Source organism: Helianthus annuus, chromosome 6, assembly GCF_002127325.2.
Source record: "Helianthus annuus cultivar XRQ/B chromosome 6, HanXRQr2.0-SUNRISE, whole genome shotgun sequence".
Lineage (NCBI taxonomy): Eukaryota > Viridiplantae > Streptophyta > Magnoliopsida > Asterales > Asteraceae > Helianthus > Helianthus annuus.
The window spans coordinates 38,681,588-38,708,952 of record NC_035438.2 but is presented as its reverse complement, the minus strand read 5'-3'; the positions used below and the strand labels follow the sequence as shown (position 1 = coordinate 38,708,952).

Below are 27,365 nucleotides of genomic sequence, written 5' to 3'. Positions count from 1 at the left end.
TATAGATTCCAAAGAAATCATACGGATTGCTTAAATTTTGTTATATGTATTATGTGAGGTTTGAAGCAAATGAAATTTGGGTTATTGTATTTTAAAGCAACTAGAATTTGTAGTTTAGTTTTATTTGGAACATTTTTTTTAAGAATTTCGGACATCGGTTTTATTATCCAAATCTTTATCCGAATTTTTGGATACAGATCTGAATTTTTCGGATACGAACCCGGATATCCAATTTTGAACACCTTGACCAATCAATTTATCTATGGACAACCTAAACAAGAATAATAGTACTTTACCAACTGATTACCGAGGGACCACAAATGCGGTTAGGTCAGGGCTGTAAACGAACCGAACGAACACGAACAAGGCTATGTTCGTGTTCGTTCGTTAAGGAAATTTGGATGTTCGTGAACTGTTCGCGAACACATGACGAACAGAAGTTTGTGTTCGTGTTCGTTCGTTAAGGAATTTTGGTTGTTCGCGAACAGTTCGTGAACACTAACCACGAACGCAAATGAACACAAATGAACTTTATTTTTGAAAATTAAAAAAGGCACCGTTAATCATAAACATTGTACACAACGAAAGTAGTTAAATATAACCATTTAAAGATTGAAGGGATGGATAATATTGGGTTCGATCGATTAGAGATAAGCTAAATGAAGGAGCGTGATATCAAAGAGGGAGAGAGCCAGAGAGAGAGAGAGAGAGAGAGAGAAATAATACATATGGGGAAAGTAAAAAATTAATAAAACATTAAAAAGTTTTAGAAAAATAAACATAAAAAACCGAACATGAACGAACATAAACGAACGAACACGAACGAACATATTACCGAACGTTCACGAACGCAGTCGAACGAACGAGACCTTTGTTCGTGTTCGTTCGTTAAGCTTATCGAACAAAATTTTTTGTTCGTGTTCGTTCGTTAAGCTTATCGAACGAACATAAACGAACTTCCCGCCAAACGGTTCACGAACTGTTCGCTGAACGTTCGGTTCGTTTACAGCCCTAGTTCTCTGGGCAGATTGCTCTATCATTGTCAGTGGGAATCATTTTCTCATGGAGATTCCTCCGGTAGTATGTTTCTAATGTTAATTGAAATAGGACATTAGATAAGATTCCAACCCATGCTATACACGATTTCAAAAAGATTCACGACGAAGCTTTCAGGGGTTTGTCAGTGGGAATCATCTTTTGACGAGTGTTCCATTGGAAAAATAGGTATAAACGATAAATGAATGTTTCGTTAGATACCTGTAATTTCTCTTTAATTCTTCGTCCCAACAAATCATCTGGTTTTCACTTGTAATGTGTATTATACAAACTTTTTAGTTACTATGGTGGTAAATAGTTTTTTGGAATTGGTGGTCTATAAATACCTAAAATGGTTTTGTATGGGCTCGTGTATGCTTCTCCAAACTTTTACATGTGTGCATATGCTTTGTGAGATGGGTTTCTACATGTGTGACGGTTTCGAAAGTCACATGCTTTTTGACATTTTGGACTGTTAACGAGGCCACAAAGTTGTTAAAGAGGCCACCAAGTGAAATAAAGCTATGAATATACCACATATGTCATAGAGTTTTCACACTTTTAGGATTGCATTGTGGTGTATATGGAAACCAATGACGCGCATATACTCACAACGTCAGGATATGGAAACTGAGATGCATGTGGCAAGACATAATCTATAAGATCTGGATATGCAATTTAATACACATAGTAAAGCAAGTAGAATACATTTGTAGGATGTGGAAATTTTTATTAACCCTAAAATGACCTTTTATGATCTAAGGTGACTTTGCATAACCTAAACCAACTTAGTAACACATAACAAAGCCTAGGAATGTATTAATCGTCATATACGTGTCATGAACACTAAATTAACATTTTATGACCTAATTTGACTTTATGTAACAAATAACATCTCAATAACACGTGATAATGATAAGGCTCATGATGTGTACAAAATACAACATATAAATTATATCAAATACGGCGTAAAATCAACTTTTTTCGGTACTAATGTTGGAAAAAGCTTATGTCTTTGTTCCTTTTTAATCTACAGCGTCAAAAGAGCTTAAGACGCAAAAGGAGCAAAATAACAGCAAAAAACCAACATAACAAAGAAGGAGGATTGACGCAACTCGCCAAGCCCCAATCCACATCCAAACCAAGAAAATGGCAAGATCAGAAGACTTGACACGGGGCCGTGCCCACCAGGCACGGGCCGTGTCCAAGACTGGATTCTCTGCAGAAGAAAAGACAATAGCAAAGGACAAAATAGACAACCAACACGGGGCCATGCTAAGGCAACACGGGGCGTAGTCAACTCTAAGGTTTGTAAAATCTGAGATAGTACAGCAAGTACATTGGCCATGGGCCGTGCCGTTGACACACGAGGTTGTGTTAGTACAAGACCTGACACTGCAGTTAATGAGGAAGAGAGAGAGATGACCATGGGGTCGTGCCAGGTGGGCACGGGCCGTGGTGAACGTCTGTCTTCAGCTATAAATAGAGGTGCTTGGGTCCATTCCAATCCATCCCTTGGCAAACCACTTCTCTCTCACTTGCCACCACTCCACCACCACTACAACACCATCATCCATCTTCCATCATTTAGAGTGTGTAGTAGTCTCGGGATCCAAGATCGATCATAAGAGTCCTTGTCAAACAAAGGCCATGCTTGGCTAAACTCTTATATCACTTGGTGAAGACAAATCTTTTACGTATTTCTTTTTTATTTCTAATCTTTGGCTCCTTTTTAATTGGGTATGTATTAATGACTTTAATTAATTGTTTTTTTATATTGAAGGCGAATTTATCTAACCATTCTTCATATGTCGTTGATTCACATATTCGTGTCTTTACGGTCTATATAAAGCACATTAACTACTTGGAAGGGGGTTAGAAGGGTGGTTGAGTAATTCTATGTATCGTTCAGTATATAGATCCTGCGAGAACCTAGTTCAAGCTTAGTACTAGTCCATGGATTGGCTAGGAATGACTGGCCCGACTGAGAGTAAGATACCGCTTGAATCCCTTATCTGTAAACCACTATTAAAACTTTATACCAACCCCCCTGCCGACTCAGACCAAAGGGTTGAGGGTAACGCTGTCTGGAAGGGGGCCTACCACTTTTTACATTAATAACTTACTTAATTATCTTTCAATAATCCGACCTTGCGGGATTGTATCCCTGCGGACTCAGACCAATAGGTTGAGGGTAACACTGCCTGGAAGGGGGCCAACTACTATAACTTAAAAATAATCTCTTAAAATGCCCAAAGTGTGGAAATCATCAAAAGGATATATAAAAGAGGAGTTGGAACCAAGTGATTCCTTCTTGTCTATTTGTTTTTCCTTATATTTATTTTTATTTTTAGTTTATCTTTTTATAGCTTTAAAATCTTTTCATCAAAATTTGGTTCAATTAGACGTTAACGATAAGCCGGTATTAAAAGCTCTTGTGTCCTTAGACGACCTCGGAATCTTGCCATCACTATATTACATCCGCGATGGGTGCACTTGCCCTAACGTTTATGTAGAGTGATAGTAGAATATCGTGTTTTATAAATTTAAAACTTGAATTTGCGAGTAAAAAGAGCTAAAATATAACTTAAAAACATACGCACACCCGCACATGTCAGCTCATCAACGTACTAATCATTTATACATACATGTCATTAAAAACATAATGACTTCGTATAACCAAATGTGACTTTGTGTAACCTAAACCAACTCATTAACACAAGAAAAATCCATCAACATTCATCATACACTTGCCATTAACACTCATATAACTCATTACAAAAATTGTATATATTATAATGTATTTGGAATATACTTCATTTATTTCTAAATTACCCAAAATAGTGACAAACTATTTTCCACAATGTCATCCAAAGGTTTGAATTAAAACATTTTGACCACACACTCATTTTAATTTCCCTTTCTCCCGCCCCTTTCCCATGCCCCTCTTGTGCAGTTGCACCCACCCCTCCCAACCGTCGCACCACCATTCTAACCATCGCTCTACCACCGTAGTACCATTGCACATGTCCCCCTTTCCCTGCCTCACTATAAACTTGCCAATCAGACCCCGACCACACTACTTAACTACATTTCAAGTTGGCACTCACCACTTGATGCCACCACTTCGCCATTTGAACCCAATGTCTTAGGTCACTGATTGTGTTCAAGTCTAACCTAATTTCCCATTTTGATTATACGGAACTTGATTTGATTTTGTGGATTTAGGGTGTTCTATTGTTCATTTGTTCATATAAAATGTTGTTGTATTTGTTATAGTTAAAGATTCGAACTTGTTGTATTTAGGACTTTTAGGACTTGTATGTATGTACTTTGTTTTAATTTGAATTTGTTGGTAATCATCATATGACGTGACCATTTTTTACCTATTATGACCATGTTTGACCTAATGTGCAGTGATTGATCATGTGACTTATTTTGTGAAAATTGTCTGTTTTCTGACGGATTAGCTGTCGAAATGAGTTACAGGACAACTGATCGGGAATCAAACATAAAGAGGTAACTGATATAATTAGTGGTCTCTTATTACCGATTGATACTCAGACATTCACAAATCACTAACAGTTCTTTTAAGTTATTATTTTTATTTAAATGACACTGGTCCATGTTGGTAACTCATTGGCGGCTTTTTGATTGAAATTTTCTCTCAATGATAGCCTAGTTCTCTTGTAGTGTTTATGACCCAGAAGTTCTCTTAAATTAATGAAAATGCATTGTCCCTAAACGGGTTGCTAATACGGTCGTTTATTTAAAAACAATCCGTAAATTAGTAGTTAATTTTAGAGGAAAACTGCGTGTGTTAACTCTTTTATTGGAAAACTACGTTTTCTAAGTCTGTCTTTTAAATATTTCTTTCACAAAATTCCAGTACGACGAGTGTTTAAGCAACCCTCAAAAACTGTACCAACCATGCAGAACCATACATCAAAAATCCCGCTCAAGCATGCTCTTTAAACAAAAAAAATGACTTTATTTATTCTTCTCAAAATTACATGCAATAGTAAAGTAAACGCTCATCAAGTGCAACGAAGCTTTAAAAACCGAAAGACATTTCTTAAAAGAAAACAAATTTGTATTCTGTGTACAGCAACACACGGATAAACAAAACACTCGTACAGTTGATTAAGCTTTCCAGGCCGATAATGGAAGAGTCTCTGAGTCCTTATATGTTTTAAAACCAGCACCATATCGATCCCCCTTGATTGAATCAGGTGATGCAATAGACTCAAGTTCAGCCATATCTTCTGGTGTTAGCTTAACAGATAAAGCTCCAATGTTGTGTTCAAAATTTTCAATCTTGGTGGTACCTGGAATGGGCACAACATCATTTCCTTGGTGGAGAACCCATGCTAATGCTAGCTGAGAAGTTGTGCACCCTTTCTTTGTCGCTAGGTCATTAATCCTCTCATACATGATCTTGTTGTGTTCGAGATTTTCAGGTTGCAACCTTGGCAAGTACTACAAAGCATTAAAAGATTCAAATTTAATGTTAGTTTGAACACTTTAAGGCATTTAAACAAAAACACATAGAGCTTTCACCGCTTTCTTCCTACTTCTCCAACATCTTTGGACAGATGGAAGGAACCGAATCAAACGATATTAGAAAATAGTGGATTTGTAATGTTTAACGTCTTTTTATTGAAACGGACAGAGATGGAAGTGACCGGACGATATTGGAAAATAAAACAAAAAAGATGTAGACAACATACCTTACGGGCGTCACTTTCTTCCAACTTCTCCAACATATTTGGACCATGTGAGAAAAAACCACGTCCTAGAGGACTATATGCAACAATCCCTATCCCAAGTTCTCTGAAAGAGTATGATAAGCGTTAAAAAAACTTCCGAAGAAGATTGGATACTTGGTAATTTATAATATAGAAAAGAAAAGGAGGAAAGACGATATTACACCTGCAAGTGGGAATAATTTCTTCTTCTACATCTCTTGACTGCAAGGACCATTCCAGTTGTACCGCAGTAATTGGATGCACGGCGTGAGCTCTTCTAATGGTGGATGCTGATGCCTCTGATAATCCAACGTATTTAATTTTACCTTCTTCCACTAGCTTCTTTAGTTCCCCCATCTATTAAGGAAAACAAAACATCAAAAGCTAGCACAAGTTGTACGCCAAAAACACTAAATAACATACATGTAGTTGTTTTTTCTGGGAAAGTTTATGTAAGAAAAACAAGGATGGATGATGTAAAACTAACTAACTAACTAACCGTGATTTCGATTGGCACGCTAGTATCAATCCTGTGCTGATAATAGAGATCAATGCAGTCGACCTCAAGTCGCTTGAGGCTGGCTTCACAGGCAGCCCTGACATAGGCGGGATCGCCTTGGACCTCCCAGGAACCATCGAGCTTGATCCCAAATTTGGTAGCCAACTGCACTTTGTCCCTCATCCCCCCTTTCAAAGCCTTGCCGAGAAGGATCTCGTTGGTTTTGGGGCCGTAGACATCGGAGGTGTCGAGGAGGGTGACACCGGCGTTGATGGCGTGGTGGATGAGCTTGATCATGTCAGGTTCAGGTTTGGGAGCACCGTACAGATCGGACATGCCCATGCATCCTAAACCCAGAGCTGAGACCTCTAAACCCTGTGAACCCAATTGCCTTCTTGGTACTCTGCTTGCCATTTTTGGTTTTAAATTTAGTTTCTACAGTACAACTTGATTGATTGATGATGAAATGAACGCATGACTCAATCCTCTTTATAGCAATCGGAGTCGGTACCACGTAGAATTTTATCCATATGGATGTCAGCACCTACGCATGTCGGCTCAAAAAAGTCCATAGGTGGACGCTTAATTTCCAGACGCCTAAGTTGATTTAAAAAGTCAATTAATATGAAACCTTATATTTTAATAAATATATATTTATTAAAGACATATGCTATATTTTTCTTAAAAAAAAAGGCATAACATATTGTGGAAAGGATCAAATATGAGGTTTATTTTGGCTAGAAAGTGTAGAAAGCAATAAAATTAGGACATGCGGCAAAATTTAAAATAAAGAAAAATGGTATTTTAGTCAATCCAACCGTTTCTTCTTCCCTTTCAAAACCCAGTAACTTCAAAAACCACCATTTTCAAAATCCACTATCTTCAACTATTTCTTCACTTTCTATCTCAATAATCACTACATTATAGTGCGATTTTCATCACCAATCAATGATTCAAACACCCGATCAACGTGTTCTTCAGCTTTTTTTTTTTTTTTTTGAAGAAAACCCAGTTTAATTTCATAGAAAATCTCGTTTTTTCCGGTGATTTTGAAGATAATCACTCGATCCGTTCGATTCGAGCGCTAATAAGTGTTTCAATCATTCAAAATTCGTCACTTGTTGAAGAAATCACTTCGATCCATGTAAGAAATTATTTAATTTCATTTTTACGATCTGGGTTTTTGATGTAGTCATTGCGTTTTACGATCTTGGCGGGGGTCCGGGGGCAGCGTCCCTGGTAGCGGGGTCCTAGGGGCGGCAGCCCCTGGCGGAGTCCGAGGGGCAGTTCACAGCACAGACAGTTCACAGCACAGGCAAAACTGCATTCGTAAACTGCATTGGTTCAGACAGTTCACAGCACAGACAATTCACAACACATGCAAAACTATTGTCATGGTTCAATGCGTTTTAGAGAGAACATTTTGTTTTGGTGTTTTTAGGCAATTGCGTTTTAGAACTAAAACATTTTTATGTGTTTTCTGGCCATTGCGTTTTAGAAAAACACATTCTTGAAGTGTTTTTGGTGCATTACGTTTTAGGTAAAACACTTTTTAGGTGTTTTTAGTCCATTGCGTTTTACAGAGAACACTTTCTTTTGTTTTTTAGGCAATTGCGTTTTAGAATGAGTCATTTTTAAGTGTTTTCTGGCCATTGCGTTTTACAAATAAGACATTTCTTTATGTTTTTGGTGCATTGCGTTTTAGGTAAAACACTTTTTTATGTGTTTTCTGTCCATTGCGTTTTAGAAAACTGACATTTTAAGTATTTTCTGGCCATTGCGTTTTAGAAAAAAATATCAAAATCTTAAAAAAAAACATATCATTTAAAAAAATAACATGGTCTTACTTGTTTAGATATTTGTCGCGAATGGCTTGCTTATCCATTTCGTTGATCATCCGATCCTTGTCGGATACATGAGTTGGAATTGGTTCTTTGAGGAACCGAACATCGGTCGCCTTTTGCCTACTCTATTCCAACTCGATCTCTTGTTTCTTTAGTGATAGACTTCGTGCAAGTTTCTCGTCTAACTTGGACGAGCGACTGGATCCACCTTCGATATTTGTTGTTGTTGAAGAAGTGGTTTTGCCTTTCGACCTTCCTCTTGCGTTTGCTGCCTTGGTTTTGTCTCTACCTGGTGGGCGTGGCAATTCTTGCGGTTCCCCAAAGTCTAGGTCTAGGTTGGTGTCGTTTAGGTCTAGGTAAGAACGAGCATCAAATGCACCTGTGGACGAGCGCGACTCCGGCGTGTATGAATTACTCTTGGAGCACTTTGATGATCCACCGGTTTTGACCGGTAGCACAAGATACCACTTCGGCGAATTTCTAAGCACCTTGTAAGGTTTGACCATGGTAAATGCGCAACTGTATGTTGCTCTAAACTCTTCGAGAGCAGCAGACATGACGTCTGCGTCTTGAACCGTTCGGTCTATTTTTGTTATTCATATTATGGTGGTTGACAATGCTTTTGAAGTTGCTAATTTTCGTCCTCATTGACGACCACTTTTGTTGATGCACTTTTGTGTCTGTAACAAGTCTTGTATTTACGATGTATTTTGTTGGGCGTGGCAATTCTTGCGGTTCCCTAAAGTCTAGGTTGGTGCCGTTTAGGTCTAGGTAAGAACGAGCATCAGATGCACCCGTGGACGAGCGCGACTCCGGCATGTATGAATTACTCTTGGAGTGCTTTGATCATCCACCGGTTTTGACCGGTGGCACAAGATACCACTTCGGCAAATTTCTAAGCACCTCGCAAGGTTTAACCACGGTAATTGCGCAACGGTATGTTGCTCTAACTCGTCGAGAGCGGCATACATGACGTCTGCGTCACTTGAACCGCTCGGTCTATTTTTGTTGTTCATATTACGGTGCTTGACAATGCTGTTGAAGTTGCTAATTTTTGTCCTCATTGACGGCCACTTTCCCGAGAACGAATAATTTGAACGCTACGGTTCCCGGTTCATGGCGGCCCAAAACTTTTCTCGAATCCGCCCCATAAAAACCGGCGCATCTTGATCATTGTCTACATTAACATTTTTAATAATTATATAGTTTTGAAACATTTTTAAAAATTATATATACTTTAATAAAATTAAAAAAAATGTAATGTAATATTTAATAAGTAAATAAACACTATAAAAAATATCACCAACGACGAGGTCTTCGGATATGTCGACCCAAGCTCGTATCAAGGATAACTTCTCTTTCATCGACCACTTGTCATGACTCTTTTTTTTCGCGGCACGTCGCGTTGCTTTCTACGATGTCTCCGTGATGTGATTAAAATATAAGATGTAAATTATGTCAAATACGGCATAAAAGCAACCATTTTTAGTACTAATGTTGGAAAAAGCTCGTGTTTTCGTTCCTTTTAGATTTTCAGGGATATAAAAGAGCTTAAATTTGCAAAAGTAGCAAAAAGACAGCAAAATCCAACATAAATGTAAAGGAGAAGGAATTGTCGCAGCTCGCCAAGCCCCAATTCACATCCAAACCTCAAAATAACTAGAACAGAAGGTTGACACGGGGCCGTGTCCACCAGACACGGGCCCTGTCCGAAGATGGATACTGTGCAGGAGAAAAAGACAACTGCAAAAGACAAAAATATCAGCCAACACGAGGCCGTGCTAAGCCAACACGGGGCGTGGTCAACTCAAAGATTTTTTCAGAATCTGCGATAGTATTGTAAATACTTTGGCCACGGGTCATGCCGTTGACACACGAGGCCGTGTTACTACAACATCTGAGAACATTCAATGCGAATGCTCGCTTCAATAGCCCCCCCCCCCCCAAATGACGCCCAGGGGATTGTTTGGGAGGCACTATTGTTCAAAAAAAATATGAGGTGGAGAAGGGCATGGCGCCCATACCATGAAGCCTAATAATATGTTCTATTTCAAAACTATAAATTAGCAACTTTTTTTTGCTTTAATAGTTGTAACATATCTATTGGGTGTTTTTCAAAGATTTTTTTTGCATTTTTAACTTTTAACCCAAAGGTTTTTATGTTTCTCATTTAAAACCATTTGACTTTTTTAGTTTTAACCCAAAGCTTTTCAACTTTTTCAGTTTAACCGAACACTTTCTTATTTTCAACTTTGGTCCCTTATACTTTTCATCTTTCGCAAGTTTTTGTTTTACGTTTCATTCTAAATTTTGCGAGTCAACACGCAGCAACGTGCGTGTAGGGTGCAACGTTTTTTCATCTGTTTTCCCCGTTTAACAGTCCAGTCGTAGCGCGTCTATTTTTTCCCATTTGAAAAGTTCGTCGCAATGCGCGAATCCTAGATCGACTTAGTTATTTTTTTACGTTTTACGTTTCTATATAATTTCTTCGCATTAACACGTCACGACTGGCGTGCGTGGTTCAATGATTTTACGTATGTTTTTTGTTCGGTGTTATTTTTTACTTTTTTATTTATTTTATTTTTGCAAGCTCTTCTGATGTTGGTGTTTGTTGGCAGTGGTTTGGGATTAGTGCTACTTGGCAGAATTTTACTAACGTATTTAACCTATTAAGTTTTTTACTAATAATTTGTTTCGAGTTTACCGTTATACATCCTTTACTTAAGAAAAACCAATTTTTTCACGTGCATAGTTTGATGTGCGTGCCTGTATAAATTCGATTTTCTCTACGTGTTGTAAACTTTGTCTGGAAACGAGTTAGGTCACATATAATATGTTTTCGTATAAAAAACATTTTTACGTGCATATTTTTATGTACGTTTCGGTATAATTTGAGTTGGTGTATGTTTGACGTAAATTTTTTTTGGGAAACGAGCCAGGTGATATTTTGTAAATTTTGTTTTGCACCGAGTGGAGTCAAATTATGGTTTCCTTTTTTTCCATTTTTTAGAAGCTCTAATTCCTCTCTTTGATTATATGTGTCAGCTTTTCTGTTATACTCGTTACATTTTCTACGTATGACTTGGGTCACATATAATACATTGTGATTGTTGGATATAAATTTGATTTACTTTGTGTTTGATCCAATTGCAATGTTTACATAGGTAACATTGAGGTCAATCAGATACGTCGAAACACGTGTTTTCATATGGTTAACACATCACATAACGTTTGGACTAATCTTATCGCGCCGCAACGCGCTCGGGACTAGTTAACACCGAAATTAACTAAATCCTTATTTTTAGTTTTGTTATTTGTTGTTATATATGCAAGGAGGGTTATTCCTTTAACAACTATTTATGCAAATGGAACCAATAAATAACACCGCAACAAATTAATATATTGACCATTGAGAATTGTCGTATTTGGTAATGTCCCTAGAATATGTTTGAAGTTTCTCCTATTCAAAATTCCAAGAAAAGATGACTTTTGTTAGTCAGTTCTTGCCACTACACATATAAATCGTGAATACCACTTCACATAAACAAAAAATAATTGTATATAGATCTAATTAAATATTGCCCTTTCTGGTTTAATCTTATATTATTTATATATTAGTTTTATCTTAAATAAATTCTTTTAAAACATTAAGTAGATATATTATTTCCAATAGACATATCTTGTCACTTTTTAATGGAGTTGATTTTATTACTTTGTCGTTTAGTTATATTGGGGTTTTTCTTCAAAAATATAGGATGAGTTTAAATCCTTATAAAGTACAGGTACATATTGTTTATTTTTTCGGGAGTAAAAATTGTTAGTTAAAAATAAATTTTATCTTTGACATTTCCAAAATGTGTTAAATTTCAAATTGTACGTGTATTGTGTTAAGTAGCCGAAAATATAAAATGTCATCACTATAGACCTTGTTTTCACGCCTACTTTCTCTCTCTCTCCTCTCGCAATTCCCAGAAGCGCTCTCGCTCTCTCTCATTGTTCCCGTCGGCTATATCTCTTTTATCTCTATCCAATTTGTCTCTTTTTCTTCTTGATTAGAACGACGACCATTGGGTGTTCAAGTTCCACAGTTTGGTTTGGTACTAGGGTTTTTTCTTATCTAGTTTTCTGACTGTGGAGGTCATGTTTTCTTGCCAACAATGGGTGGAAGAAGATGAAAAAAAAAAAATACAAAAGCTAGATGTATATTGCAAGATGAGGGGGGTAGTTTTTTATAAGAGGGAACAAAAAAGACAAGGGGCGAGGCCCAAAATTTATATATAGTATTGTTATTTTTAAAATTTTATAGATTCCAAAGAAGTCATACAAATTAAGATTTTAGAATTAAGAATTCATGTTATTTTCAATCAACTATGTAAAATTGCTAAAATTTTGTTATTGTTATAAACCAGACATTTTAGGCACAACCCATTACCTATGGGCTTTAGGGTTTATAGTTTTGTTTATCTATATATTGTAATGAAACAATGACAATTGTGTCGATACCTATTTTTCTCTTTGGTTTTTATCACGTTATCAGCACCGTTTGCTCTTCACCAGGAACAGCCATCGATCTTCTTCACAGGAATTCAGATCATTTATTCACCAATCCGGGTATCAAAACACTCTTATCTTTATCATTCACTTTGACAATTTCCTTTACATACTTGCTTGTTATATATATATATATATATATATATATATATATATATATATATATCCGATCTCTATAGAAAAACAACATTATAATTTTTATGTCAGTAATGTGAAAGGATCGATTCAATTGAAAGACAAAACAATAAGTTTTTATATATGAACATTTAGAATACCCAAAATTAGGATTTATTTTTCCTTGCATTCTGCACTTACCGAAACTGAAAAAAAAAACAAGAACCGCTTCTCAACCCCTCATCGGCACACACAACCGCTTCTCAAATTGGCGGCGTCTTCGCCGGAAGGGAACTGGAACACTCTACCCGAAGATGACGGAGTCGTCGGAAATCCGGTGGGATTCTTCTTCGCCTTAAAGTAGTTATAAATTTGAAGATCTAGGTCTAACATGTTACCGTATTAAACAATCCAGCCCCCCTTCTCTGTGGTTTCATGTGTTGATGATGAAACACATATCCTCCATGATGGAACACAGCTGTACGCTATCAACACTAATAATTTTAAGAAAAAAAAAGGGGATCTAATGTCTGTTTGAATCTTTGGGTTTGTTTTACTGTGGGCGTGAAAGACATAAGTGAGGGTGGTTTTAAATGGTATGTTGGAAAAAAAAATTAATAAAGGAAAAGTATTAGACCACCAATTTGCATATACTGTTACCATCGTTTACAAAATAAAAAGGTGGAAAGGAAAAGTAACAATAAATGAAAATATTAATGGTGTGGTGCCATATTCAAATAAACGCTTGAATGATATTTTTTTTTACATAATTTATGGGATTCGAGAATCTAGTATTATGTATAAAGCTGCGTTACAACATATTAATAGTATTATATTAACAATATTATATCAACAAATTTTGTGTGATTTTAATTTTATGAAAAAAAAAATAAATTGTCTTCTTGAATAGAGCCTGAAGTTCTAATCATAAAGAACCCGAAGTTCTAATCATAAAGAACCCGAAGTTCTAATCATAAAAAACCCGAAGTTCTAATCATAAAGAACCCGAAGTTCTCCTATGGTATCCATTATATTCACATGCTCGTTATTAAATGCATCTTTCTTTCATTTGTAGATAAAATGTCGAACTTATCAAAACTTGAATTCACCGCACTTGACATCTCGGGTAACAACTACCTCCCTTGGACTCTTGATGCTAAAATTCATTTGACGGCAAATAACTTGGGGGAGACAATTAATGTTGATAATCAAACCTCACCTCAAAATAAAGCGAAAGCTATGATATTCCTTCGTCATCATCTTCACGAAGATCTAAAGCGGGAATATCTAACTGTTGAGGACCCTCTTGAATTATGGACAAATATCAAAGAACGTTTTGACCACCAGAAGTTGGTCTTACTCCCCAAAGCCCGCTATGAATGGCTTCATTTACGACTACAGGATTTTAAGACCGTCAGTGAGTATAATTCTGCTCTGTTCCGCATTACCTCTGAACTTAAATTATGTGGTGAGAAAATCACCGACGAAGACATGCTTGAAAAAACTTTCTCAACGTTCCATGCCTCAAATATGCTCCTGTCGCAGCAATACAGGGAACGTCAATTTACTAAGTATTCTGAACTGATATCATGTCTTCTGGTCGCGGAGCAAAACAACAAGCTCCTACTACAAAATCATCAATCGCGACCTGCCGGAGCAAGCCCATTCCCTGAAGCGAATGCGGCCAATTATCAAAGCGGACGAGGTAGAGGTAGAGGCCACGGCCCCAGCAGAGGTCGTGGTCGTGGTCGAGGACGGGGATATACATGGCGTCGAGAGTCCCAGAACACAAAACATAGCGGTGGTGAATCGAGTCGACACAATACGGGGCGACCTTCGAAAAAGAAAAGTAGCGGGAACCAAAGCAATATTTGTTATAAATGTGGGATGTCAAATCATTGGTCCCGCACATGTCACACCCCTAAACACCTCGTTGAGGCATATCAACGCATGATGAAAGAAAAAGGAAAGAATGCTGAAACTAATCTGAATGAGAATGCACCTTCAGCCACGATATCAGACGTTCATTTGGATGCATGTGATTTCATTGAAAATGTTCGTGATGTTTAAACATATTTAACGTACCTTTTATGTTTTACTTTTCACACTGTGACCTTTGGTATTTGTTTTGTTTGAAACTCTTGCAATGTTTTATTTTTACTTCTTTGCATTAACTTTTATTTTTTTTATTATTTATTTATTTCCTGAAGAAATATGCATGCTAGCTCCGGTAGAGCTATTATTGGTGATCAATGTTTGATAGATAGTGGTAGTACTAACACTATTCTCAAAGATATGAAATTTTTCTCTGAGTTGTCTCCGGCAGAGACACCGATTAGTACTATATCTGGCGTCAGTAACCTTATCGAAGGCTCCGGCAGAGCACACATAACATTATCTTCGGGTACCAAATTAACTATTGATAATGCATTATATTCTAGTAAATCCAGAAGAAATTTACTCAGCTTTAAAGATATTCGAAAAAATGGTTACCACCTAAAAACAATATCTGAAAATAAAATTGAATATCTTCAAATTACTTCAAACAAAAATGGCCAAGAAACAATTGTTGAACAATTAGAAGCCTTATCCTCTGGATTATATTGTACTAATATCAATCCTATCGAATCATACATGGTGAGTAACCAAAAGCTGTTAGATAAAGACACATTCAATATATGGCATGACCGTCTAGGTCACCCTGGTAGCATAATGATGAGACGAATAATCAAAAGTGCAACTGGGCACCCTCTCAAAAACTTAAAAGTTTTGCTACCACAAGACTTATCATGTGCAGCATGCTCTCTGGGCAAACTTATAACTAGACCCTCACAAACTAAATTGATACATGAAACCCCATCATTTTTAGAAAGAATCCAAGGGGATATTTGTGGGCCTATTCATCCTCCGTGTGGACCATTCCGCTATTTCTTGGTCTTAATAGACGCATCCTCAAGGTGGTCACATGTGAGCCTTTTAGCTTCTCGAAATGTAGCATTTGCCCGACTTTTAGCTCAAATCATACAATTGAGAGCCAATTTCCCCGATAATCAAATTAGAAACATCCGGATGGATAATGCAGGAGAATTCACATCTCAAGCTTTTAATGACTATTGTATGTCAATTGGGATCAATGTTGAACATTCAGTACCTCATGTTCACACACAAAATGGTTTAGCTGAATCTCTGATTAAACGATTACAAATAATCGCTAGACCACTCTTAATGAGATGTAAATTACCATCTTCTGCATGGGGTCATGCTATTTTGCATGCTGCAGCACTGATTAGATTGAGACCAACTGCTGATCACGAATACTCCCCATTACAACTGGTCTCCGGACGAGAACCAAGTTTGTCCCACCTTAGAATTTTTGGTTGTGCAGTATATGTACCAATACCGCCACCACAACGTGCTACTATGGGACCCCAAAGAAGACTGGGTATTTATATTGGCTTTAACTCCCCGTCCATAATTAAATATTTAGAACCAATGACGGGAGATATGTTCACAGCACGGTATGCTGACTGTCATTTTGATGAAACAATGTTCCCAGTCTTAGGGGGAGATAAGGACAAAGAAAGACTGGTAACGCAAGAAATAATGTGGAATGCATCATCGCTATCAAATCTCGACCCCCGAAGTGGTCAATGTGAATATGAAGTCCAAAAGATCATACATTTGCAAAGAATAGCGAATGAATTACCAGATGCATTCACAGACACGAATAGAGTGACAAAGTCACATGTACCAGCATCAAATGCACCTGCTCGAATTGAAGTAATCCCAGAAGCGATTACTATACAACGAAAGCGTGGGAGACCAATCGGTTCCAAAGATAAAAACCCACGAAAACGAAAAGAGCAAAGTAACGCAGTTGGTGAAAACTCACAAAAGATTATAAATGAAACCCCGGTAGAGGTAAATGTCCCAGAAGAGACAACTATGAATCCAGAGGAAAATGAAGTTTCAGAAGAAACACTGGTACCGAACGAAAATGAGATCTCTATCAATTATGTACAAGATAGTACAATGTGGAACCGGAATAAAACACGTGTTGATGATATATTCGCATATGCTATAGCAACGGATGTAATCAATGAAAATGATTACGTATCAAAAACTTTAGAAGAGTGCATGCACAGAAATGATTGGCTAAGATGGCAAGAAGCCATAAATGCCGAATTGAATTCGCTCAAAAAGCGACATGTTTTCGGACCTGTAGTCCGAACACCCATAGACGTCAAACCAGTAGGTTATAAATGGGTGTTTGCAATAAAAAGAAATGAAAAGAATGAGATTGTACGATATAAGGCTCGACTTGTAGCACAAGGGTTTTCCCAAATCCCAGGAGTTGATTATGAGGAAACGTATTCCCCTGTAGTGGATGCGATAACCCTTAGGTTTCTAATCGGCCTCACAATCTCTGAAGGACTTCATATGAGACTAATGGATGTCGTTACCGCATACTTATACGGGACACTTGAAAATGACATCTACATGAAAATCCCTAAAGGATTAAAATTGCCTGAAGCATTAAAATCAATACCTCGAGATATGTGTTCTATAAAGCTCCAGAGATCTTTATATGGTCTCAAACAATCTGGTCGTATGTGGTACAATCGACTTAGTGAATATCTCGTAAAGGAAGGATACAAGTCTGATGTAATCAGTCCATGTGTCTTTATAAAACGATCACTCTCAAATTTCACTATAATAGCAGTCTATGTTGACGATATCAACATCATCGGATCTCCTGAAGAGATAGAGAAAGCTGCTCAGTTGTTAAAGAAGGAATTTGAAATGAAAGATCTTGGTATGACGAAATTATGTATCGGACTACAATTTGAATATCTGTGCAATGGCACATTTGTCCATCAATCAAACTACATCCAGAAGATGTTAGTACGTTTCAATATGGACAAAGCACATCCGTTTAGCGTACCTATGGTTGTCCGACCGCTAGATCCACACAAGGATCCTTATCGCCCTCAAGAAGAAGGCGAAGATGTACTTGGTCCAGAAGTACCGTACTTAAGCGCGATCGGTGCCCTTATGTATCTCGCAAATAACACAAGACCTGACATTGCATTTGCAGTACATGTACTAGCGAGATACAGTTCGAATCCAACACGTAGGCACTGGAATGGTGTAAAACATATATTCCGGTATATTTGCGGGACACAAGACTTAGGTCTTTTCTATCAGAAAGATCAAAAGTCCCAGCTTGTTGGGTATGCTGATGCCGGATATCTATCAGATCCCCACAAAGCAAAATCTCAGACAGGTTATGTATTCACATATGGTGGCACAGCAATTTCTTGGAAGTCAACTAAGCAAACACTTACAGCAACGTCATCAAATCATGCTGAATTGATTGCACTATATGACGCTGGTCGAGAATGCGTGTGGTTGAGATCAATGATTAATCACATACAAGAAGCATGCGGATTAGAACAGATCAAGAAGGAGCCGACAATTATTTATGAAGACAATGCTGCTTGCATAGCTCAGATCAGAGAAGGTTATATCAAGGGTGATCGAACAAAGCACATCTCACCAAAGTTCTTCTCAACATATGACTTGCAGAAAGAAAGGGAAATCGATGTTCGTCAGATCAAGTCAAGTGAAAATCTAGCAGACCTGTTCACAAAATCTTTACCTAGAAGCAGTTTTGAGCAGTTATCACACAAGATCGGTCTTCGTAGATTGAAAGATGTTTGTTAAATTCAGGGGGAGAATTATACACGCTGTACTCTTTTTCCCTTAACTAAGTTTTGTTCCACTGGGTTTTCTTAGTAAGGTTTTTAATGAGGCAGCATAGCTGATCCAGTAGTATCAGTTTATTTATTCAGGTCCTGAAGTACCTCTTTAACATCATCCTGAAGTATGTTGTTAAACTGTGTATAATTCTAAATGTCTGAGGGGGAGTGTTATAAACCAGACATTTTAGGCCCAACCCATTACCTATGGGCTTTAGGGTTTATAGTTTTGTTTATCTATATATTGTAATGAAACAATGACAATTGTGTCGATACCTATTTTTCTCTTTGGTTTTTATCAGTTATATATATTATGTGAGCTTTGAAGCAAATAAGCAACTAGAATTTGTAATTAGTTTTATTTAGAACATTTTTTTTAGAATTTCGGATATCTGTTTTATTAACGAATCCTTATCCGAAAAAATATCCGAATTTTTAGATATAGACCGAAATTTTTCGGATATCCAATTTTGAACACCGGAGAAATCTCCACAGGAAAATGATTCCGAATCTACACATAGTAAAGCAAGTAGAATACCTTTATAGGATATGGAAATTTAAATTAACCCTGAAATGACCTTTTATGATCTAAGGTGACTTTGCATGACCTAAACCAACTTGGTAACACATAACAAGGCCTATGAATGTATTAATCGTCATACACATGTCATGAACACTAAATTAACATTTTATGACCTAATCTAACTTTATGTAACAAATAACAACTCAATAACACATGTTAAGACTGATCAACGTACTAATCATCTAGACATACATGTCATTAAAAACATAATGAATTGTTACCACCGCAGTACCATTGCACACGTCCCCCATCTCCCTCGCTCACTATAAACTTGCCAATCAGACCCCGACCACACTGATTAACTACATTTCAAGTTGACACTCACCACTTGATGCTGCCACTCTTCTCCATTTTTTTTATTTAAGTAGAAAAGTAATTTAATACACACAGTAAATCAAGTAGGATATATTTGTAGGATATGGAAATTTAAATTAACCCTACATGAGCTTTTATGATTTAAGGTGACTTTGCATGACCTAAACCAACTTACTAACACATAACAAGGCCTATGAATGTATTAATCGTCATACACATGTCATGAACACTAAATTAACATTTTATGACCTAATCTAACTTTATGTAATAACAACTCAATAACACATGATAAGGCTCATCAACGTACTAATCATCTATACATACATGTCATTAAAAACATAATGAATTGTTACCACCGCAGTACTATTGCACACGTCCCCCATCTCCCTCGCTCATTATAAACTTGCCAATCAGACCCCGACCACACTGATTAACTACATTTCAAGTTGACACTCACCACTTGATGCCGCCACTCTTCTCCATTTGAACCCAATGTCTTAGATAACTGATTGTGTTCAAGTCTGACCTTATTTCCCATTTTGATTATATGGAACTTGATTTGATTGTGTGGATTTAGGGTGTTCTATTGATGCGTGGTCGAAAACCGATGTTCTCTTATGTTTAAGTTCATGTTTTTACAAGACTTTTAGTTTCGAATAGCCTACTTTTGATTAGAATTGTGTTTTGCAGGTCTAAAGGAGTTTAGGGAGCTATTCGGGAGCTATACGGATCATCAGGACGAAAACCGGATGAACCGTGAGCAAGAAATGGGAAAAACATAAAACAAGAATTGCAGGGGTCGTCGGCGACGCCCCGCAGAAACCCCGTCAGCCAGAAACACTCATAGTGTAATGCCTCGCTTTTGTAACTTTCCTTATTTAGAAAGTTTGTCTTGTATTTCTATTTCTAGAAAGTTGTATTCTCTTGTAATCGTATTTCGTTTCCAATCATTGTAAACCGAGGCTTTGATCGTAATAAAACTTGATCATTTTATATGAATTATACATTGATTATTCGTACTTATTTTACATTCAATTTACATACATGCTTGCTACATATTCATCATTAACGTAAACACATACTTATTTTACATACCAACGATAGTAAATACGTATTTGATACTCTTTATACGTGCATTACACATAATCATACTTTTACAATACTCAATTTATGTTTTTTATACATGTTTAATACTTAATTATATGTTCAATATACAAGAAATACTTAAAATATGCTAGAACCAAACTACAGGAACTAAATATGTCAAAAAATGAAAGATGGCCAGGTTGGTTAGCCTAGCGACACACGGCAAAGGCACCATCATCTTCTGCGTGTCTCCTACGCACCCGATCCGCAACCATCCATGATTTGTGTGTGGATTGGTTTTTTTCTCACCCAACTCCCACCTAATTGTCTTTAACACACCATTAACACCAAACCTAACCCTCCCACTATAAATACAACCTCCCTAACCCTCATTTTCACTTTCCAAACATCAAATCCACTCTCAAATCCTCTAAAAACTCTAAAGAAATTCTGATTTTTGGGCAGAAAGTTGCAAGTCCTTTAAGTGAGTTCTAGCTCACTTCTCTACTTATTTCTTCCTGTTTTCTTCTATCATTTTATTTGGATAACCTTTAGGAAGGTTTTCACAATTTTTCCATAGCAAACTAAGGTGAAACCTCACCACATGTGAGGTCCAAAGTAAGATTAAAATTCTGTTTTTATTCAAGTTCATGTACCTTATATTTCTTTGGCTAAGCTTGGTGAAATCTTGCACCCACCAAGCTCACAACTAAGTCTATAGTTGTGGGTTTGTGTTGAGGTTGATTTCAACCAAGAAGTGAGTTAAAAAACTCTTTTACTTTAAATTCATACATGTTCCAAGTGTTGAAACAATCCAAGGTTTGCCATCTTCCATATGGTTGAACTTGTGTTTTGATAGAAGTGTGAACCGTGTGAGCTTTGGCTTTCCAAACTAGTTCCACTACCTCACTTGTGTACCTTGTGTATAGGGCTGTAAACGAGCCGAGTCGAACCGAGCTCGACCCAGCTCAAGCTCGGCTCGAACTCAATTCGAGCTGGCTCGGCTCGAGCTCGAATTTCAAATCGAGCTGAGATTTGAGGCTCGAGTTCGACTCGATTAAAATTCGAGCTAGCTCGGCTCGGCTCGATCTAGCTCGAACTAACAAAGAACCGCAAAATTTAGTACTTAAAAAGCCCTAAAAATAAATCTCTTCATAGACTAAGGACCATAATTGCAATTTAATTTAACCAAATGGCTAAATATGCAAGTAAAAATAGTTAGCTAACTTTGTATAGTGTCTTTACCTTCTTTTATAGGGGATATACTCCCTTAGTTTTTGTCTTCCAAGCGATGTGGGACAAAAAAAATGAAGGATGTAAACCTTATCGAGCCGGCTCACGAGCTCACGAGCCGAGCCAAGCCAAACTCGAGCTCGGCTCGTTTACAAACCTAGCCGTGCCGAGCCAACTCGTTTACAACCGAGCCAATTTCGAGCCGAGCTTTTTTTGAACTTTTTTCGAGCGAGCTACGAGTTTTTTGAACACCCCTACTTGTGTATGAACACTCAAGTAGCTTGCTAGTCTTAAAGTAACATAACCTCGTCTAGCCTCCAACACTTAGTTAACTCTTTCCATGTTGTGTTAGCTCACACGTGTTAGATCTTACTTGGCTACTTGATGTTTCATATTAGTTAGTTGTTTATTTCCTTTCATTGATGACCATCTGAATCATCCTTGTGATGATTTGTGTATTGGTGAATCATACAATGAGGTTAATCCTCCATGCTTGACTTATATGACAATCTATGAAACTCTTGATGGCCTTAGTTTAGGAATCGATTTATGATTATTTGTCATGAATACTTTATCTACGATTCTAAGTCTCTCGTTGCTGGTTCTAATAAGCAAACTAGAACCCATGAAATCACATGTAACTTAGTGTTAAAACGTGTACTTAGACTAGATACACTTCCATGCATATATACTTTTTGTACTTTAAATTTCATTCCGAATCTCCTGTCTTAATTCCGTTACTCACACACCTTCGTTTCCCCCATGTAGGGTGACCTCGGTGTTCCATCCTCCAACTCTTCACGGGATATACTGTCGCAACCCCCGACCCCTACCCCGGGAGCGGGTGCCGCGAGATCCAGATCAGTGGTATCGGTGTTTATTAAGTTGGCAGCGGAAATGAGACATTAGGACCGTAGTTAGGAAATATTTTTATCAAAGTTAAACACCAACCTTTTTATAACAAATCATTGGGATAAAACCCAAGTTCATTTGACAATATATTTGTAGGGATAAACCGTAACTATTGAAAACAAAAACTGCTTTTTATTTAGGTAACTTTTATAGCCACTTTTCCAAGCTTTCAGTGCTCTCCAGCTGGCTTCTATTGGCTTTCGCATTGTGTTACCTGAAACACGTTTTAAAAACATTTTATCAGCAAGAAATACTGGCAAGTACATTCCATTTTTGTAAAGCATAAGTAGTTTACACATTACAGTATTAAGGGCGATTACAATGTTTATATCTACATAATTACTCGGTCAGTACGTGTCACTCGACGGATCTGTGACTACGGTCATATCACACATTGGATACCCATGCCCAATTGTGAAGGTTATCAAGTACTTTATACAAACCCCATAATACTGGCAGGAATTGTAGAATTACAAAGACTTAATCATTGTAATTGTATTTGAAAACATTTGAGGTTTTGGTAAAACAATTTGACTCACAAAAAGTGTTTATAAAAGAAAATGTACTCACACATAGTGAGGAAAAGTGAAGGTACTTACATTGTTGACTTAGGTGATACTACTATAGCTTCCTGATGATTCTCCTGGTTATTATCTATTAAAATTAAACAATGCACAAGTTTTAGTAAAATAACCCAAATCACATTAACCGTACAATTCGAGACATAACTCCAATGACTGAGTCAGGAAGAGCCTTGACATGCATTACGGAGCCCTAGATCAATCGGGTGTAACACGAGACAGAACTCCAATGACTGAGTTAGGTAGAGCCTTGACATGCGTTACAGAGCCCTAAATCGACCGTGTAGGGTAACAACAGGGTTATAATACTTACAACGAGGCAGAGCTTCGCTTTATAGTGGGTATAATACCCGAGTATAATAATAACTATCAGAATTTTGATAGGGAATTTTCATTTCTGAACATTGAACAAATGAGCCGATCGACCTCTATTTATAGGCGCATTCCATGGCGGCTCGCGGCCCGCGACACACTTAAGGTCGGCCTTCGCGGCCGCGACAAACGTAGGTTAGGCCGTAGGCTTGGCCAGTCAGCGTATCTAGACCTGCCATGTGTCGACACGTGGCGGCATGGGTGTCCGGCAAGTTACTGGGCCTCGCGCCCCGCGAGAGACCAAGGATGTCTGGGTCGCGGCCTGCGACAACCCTATATATTTTGTTTTTCTTGATTTTTATAAATATAAGGGTATTCTGGGTCCGTTTCTCGCATATGGGGTATATTTTAGGACATTTAGGGGTGTCCAAGTATGTTTTAGGAAGGTTGTTATATCCTCCCCACCTTGTTTTAGATCTCGTCCTCGAGGTCTACTGGAACAGGTGTGGGTATTTCCTATGCATTTCTGACTCGAGTTCCTATGTGTATTCTGGTCCTCTCTTGGAATCCCATTTCACTTTGACCAGAACTAGTCTCTTGTGTTTGAGATTCTTGATCTTTCTATCTTCAATCTGAATTGGTTTCTTTACAAACTTAAGTTTCTCATTTACCTCTATATCCTTAAGAGGGATTACTAATGATTCGTCGGCTAAGCATTTCTTGAGATTACATACTTGAAACACATCATGTATTCCTGCTATCTCCTTTGGCAGTTGTAGCTGATAGGCTACGGGTCCTATTCTTCTAATAATCTCAAATGGTCCAACATACCTGGGGCTTAGCTTTCCTTATTTAACGAATCTGACTACTCCTTTCCATGGAGAAACCTTTAACAATACCTTATCTCCCACTTGAAATTTCAAAGGTTTTCGTCTGTTATCTGCATAACTCTTTTGACGATTTTGTGCTGCTTTTAGTCTTTTCTTGAATTAAATTATCTTATCTATTGTTTCTTGCACTATTTCTGGTCCAGATAGTTGCTTTTCTCCAATTTCTTGCCATTTAGGGTGTTCATTTGTTCATATAAAATGTTGTTGTATTTGTTATAGTTAAAGATTCAAACTTGTTGTATTTAGGACTTTTAAGACTTGTATGTTTGTACTTTGCTCTGATTTGAATTAGTTGGTAACCATCATATGACATGACCATTTTCTACCTAATATGACCATGTTTGACCTAATATGCAGTGATTGATCATGTGACTTATTTTGTGAAAATTGTCTGTTTTCTGATGGATTAGCTGTCGGAATGCATTACAGGACAACTGATCGGGAATCAAACATAAAAAGGTAACTCATATAATTATTGGTCTCTTATTACCAACTGATGCTTAGACATTCACAAATCACTAACAGTTCTTTTAAGGTATTATTTTTATTCAAATTACATGGGTCCATATATGTTGGTAACTCTTTGGCGGCTTTTTGATTGAAATTTTCTGTCGACGATAGCCTAGTTCTCTTGTAGTGTTTGTGACCCAAAAGTTGTCTTAAATAAAAGAAAATGCATTGTCCCTAAACGGGTTGCTAATATGGTCGTTTATTTAAAAAGAATCGCTAAATTAGTGGTTAATTTTAGAGGAAAACTGCGTGTGTTAACTCTTTTATTGGAAAACTATGTTTTCTAAGTCTGTCTTTTAAATATTTCTTTCGCAAAAATCAAGTACGGCGAGTGTTTAAGCAACCCTAAAAAATGGTACCAGCCATGTAGGACCCTACATCAAAAAACCCGCTCAAGCATGCCCTTTAAACAAAAAAATGACTTTATTTATTCTTCTCAAAATTACATGCAATAGTAAAGTAAACGCTGATCAAGTGCAACGAAGCTTTAAAAACTAAAAGACATTTCTTAAAAGAAAACGAATATGTATTCTGTGTACAGGAGCACACGAATAAACAAAACACTCGTATAGTTGATTAAGCTTTCCAGGCCGATAATAGAAGAGTCTCTGAGTCCTTATATGTTTTAAAACCAGCACCATATCGATCCCCCTTGATTGAATCAGGTGATGCAATAGACTCAAGTTCAGCCATATCTTCTGGTGTTAGCTTAACAGATAAAGCTCCAATGTTGTGTTCAAAATTTTGAATCTTGGTGGTACCTGGAATGGGCACAACATCATTTCCTTGGTGGAGAACCCATGCCAATGCTAGCTGAGAGGTTGTGCAACCTTTCTTTGTCGCTAGCTCATTAATCCTCTCATACATGATCTTGTTGTGTTCGAGATTTTCAGGTTGCAACCTTGGCAAGTACTACAAAACATTAAAAGATTCAAATTTAATGTCAGTTTCAACACTTTAAGGCATTTAAACAAAAACACATAGAGCTTACACCACTTTTTCCAACATCTTTGGACAGTTGGAAGGTACCGAACAGAACGATATTAGAAAATACGGGATTATAGTGTTTAACGTCTTTTTATTGAAACGGTCAGAGATGGAAGTGACCGGACGATAATTGGAAAATAAAACAAAAAAGATGTAGACAACATACCTTACGGGCGTCACTTTCTTCCAACTTCTCCAACATATTTGGACCATGTGAGAAAAAACCACGTCCTAGAGGACTATATGCAACAATCCCTATCCCAAGTTCTCTGAAAGAGTATGATAAGCGTTAAAAAAACTTCCGAAGAAGATTGGATACTTGGTAATTTATAATATAGAAAAGAAAAGGAGGAAAGACGATATTACACCTGCAAGTGGGAATAATTTCTTCTTCTACATCTCTTGACTGCAAGGACCATTCCAGTTGTACCGCAGTAATTGGATGCACGGCGTGAGCTCTTCTAATGGTGGATGCTGATGCCTCTGATAATCCAACGTATTTAATTTTACCTTCTTCCACTAGCTTCTTTAGTTCCCCCATCTATTAAGGAAAACAAAACATCAAAAGCTAGCACAAGTTGTACGCCAAAAACACTAAATAACATACATGTAGTTGTTTTTCTGGGAAAGTTTATGTAAGAAAAACAAGGATGGATGACGTAAAACTAACTAACTAACCGTGATTTCGATTGGCACGCTAGTATCAATCCTGTGCTGATAATAGAGATCAATGCAGTCGACCTCAAGTCGCTTGAGGCTGGCTTCGCAGGCAGCCCTGACATAGGCGGGATCGCCTTGGACCTCCCAGGAACCATCGAGCTTGATCCCAAATTTGGTAGCCAGCTGCACTTTGTCCCTCATCCCCCCTTTCAAAGCCTTGCCGAGAAGGATCTCGTTGGTTTTGGGGCCGTAGACATCGGAGGTGTCGAGGAGGGTGACACCGGCGTTGATGGCGTGGTGGATGAGCTTGATCATGTCAGGTTCAGGTTTGGGAGCACCGTACAGATCGGACATGCCCATGCATCCTAAACCCAGAGCTGAGACCTCTAAACCCTGTGAACCCAATTGCCTTCTTGGTACTCTGCTTGCCATTTTTGGTTTTAAATTTAGTTTCTACAGTACAACTTGATTGATTGGTGATTGATGAAATGAACGCATCACTCAATCCTATTTATAGCAATCGGAGTCGGTACCACGTCCATATGGATCTGAGTACGTCAGCACCTACGTAGGTCGGCTCACAAAAGTCCCAAGCTGTGCGAATGGACTGGATCAGACGCCTAAGTTGATTTAAAAAGTCAATTTATATGGAACCTTATATTTTAATAAAATATATACTGATTAAAGACATATGCTATCTTTTTCTAAAAAAATGACATAACATATTAATTAAACCTACATTA

At 37.5% G+C, this 27,365-nt stretch overlaps 3 protein-coding genes and 1 long non-coding RNA gene across 4 annotated transcripts; 1 reads left to right on the top strand and 3 right to left on the bottom strand.

Annotated features, from left to right (window-relative positions):
- Positions 1–5,088: 5,088 nt before the first annotated feature.
- Positions 5,089–6,756, bottom strand: LOC110865251 (probable aldo-keto reductase 4). The gene is made up of 4 exons (XM_022114487.2): positions 6,283–6,756; positions 5,968–6,140; positions 5,766–5,868; positions 5,089–5,514 (listed from the first exon to the last, which is right to left on the bottom strand). The coding sequence occupies exons 1-4, from the start codon at positions 6,694–6,696 to the stop codon at positions 5,179–5,181; spliced, it is 1,026 nt and encodes a 341-aa protein (XP_021970179.1). The 5' UTR covers positions 6,697–6,756; the 3' UTR covers positions 5,089–5,178.
- Positions 6,757–12,483: 5,727 nt separating this feature from the next.
- On the bottom strand, positions 12,484–13,365 carry LOC110865253. The gene is made up of 2 exons (XR_002550454.2): positions 12,993–13,365; positions 12,484–12,850 (listed from the first exon to the last, which is right to left on the bottom strand). It is a non-coding gene; the product is annotated as an uncharacterized LOC110865253 (long non-coding RNA).
- On the top strand, positions 12,549–14,931 carry LOC110865250. The gene is made up of 2 exons (XM_022114486.2): positions 12,549–12,737; positions 13,867–14,931. The coding sequence occupies exons 1-2, from the start codon at positions 12,611–12,613 to the stop codon at positions 14,859–14,861; spliced, it is 1,122 nt and encodes a 373-aa protein (XP_021970178.1). The 5' UTR covers positions 12,549–12,610; the 3' UTR covers positions 14,862–14,931.
- A 10,451-nt stretch (positions 14,932–25,382) lies between these two features.
- LOC118479773 (probable aldo-keto reductase 4) lies at positions 25,383–27,115 on the bottom strand. The gene is made up of 4 exons (XM_035974528.1): positions 26,641–27,115; positions 26,331–26,503; positions 26,129–26,231; positions 25,383–25,887 (listed from the first exon to the last, which is right to left on the bottom strand). The coding sequence occupies exons 1-4, from the start codon at positions 27,052–27,054 to the stop codon at positions 25,552–25,554; spliced, it is 1,026 nt and encodes a 341-aa protein (XP_035830421.1). The 5' UTR covers positions 27,055–27,115; the 3' UTR covers positions 25,383–25,551.
- Positions 27,116–27,365: the final 250 nt, after the last annotated feature.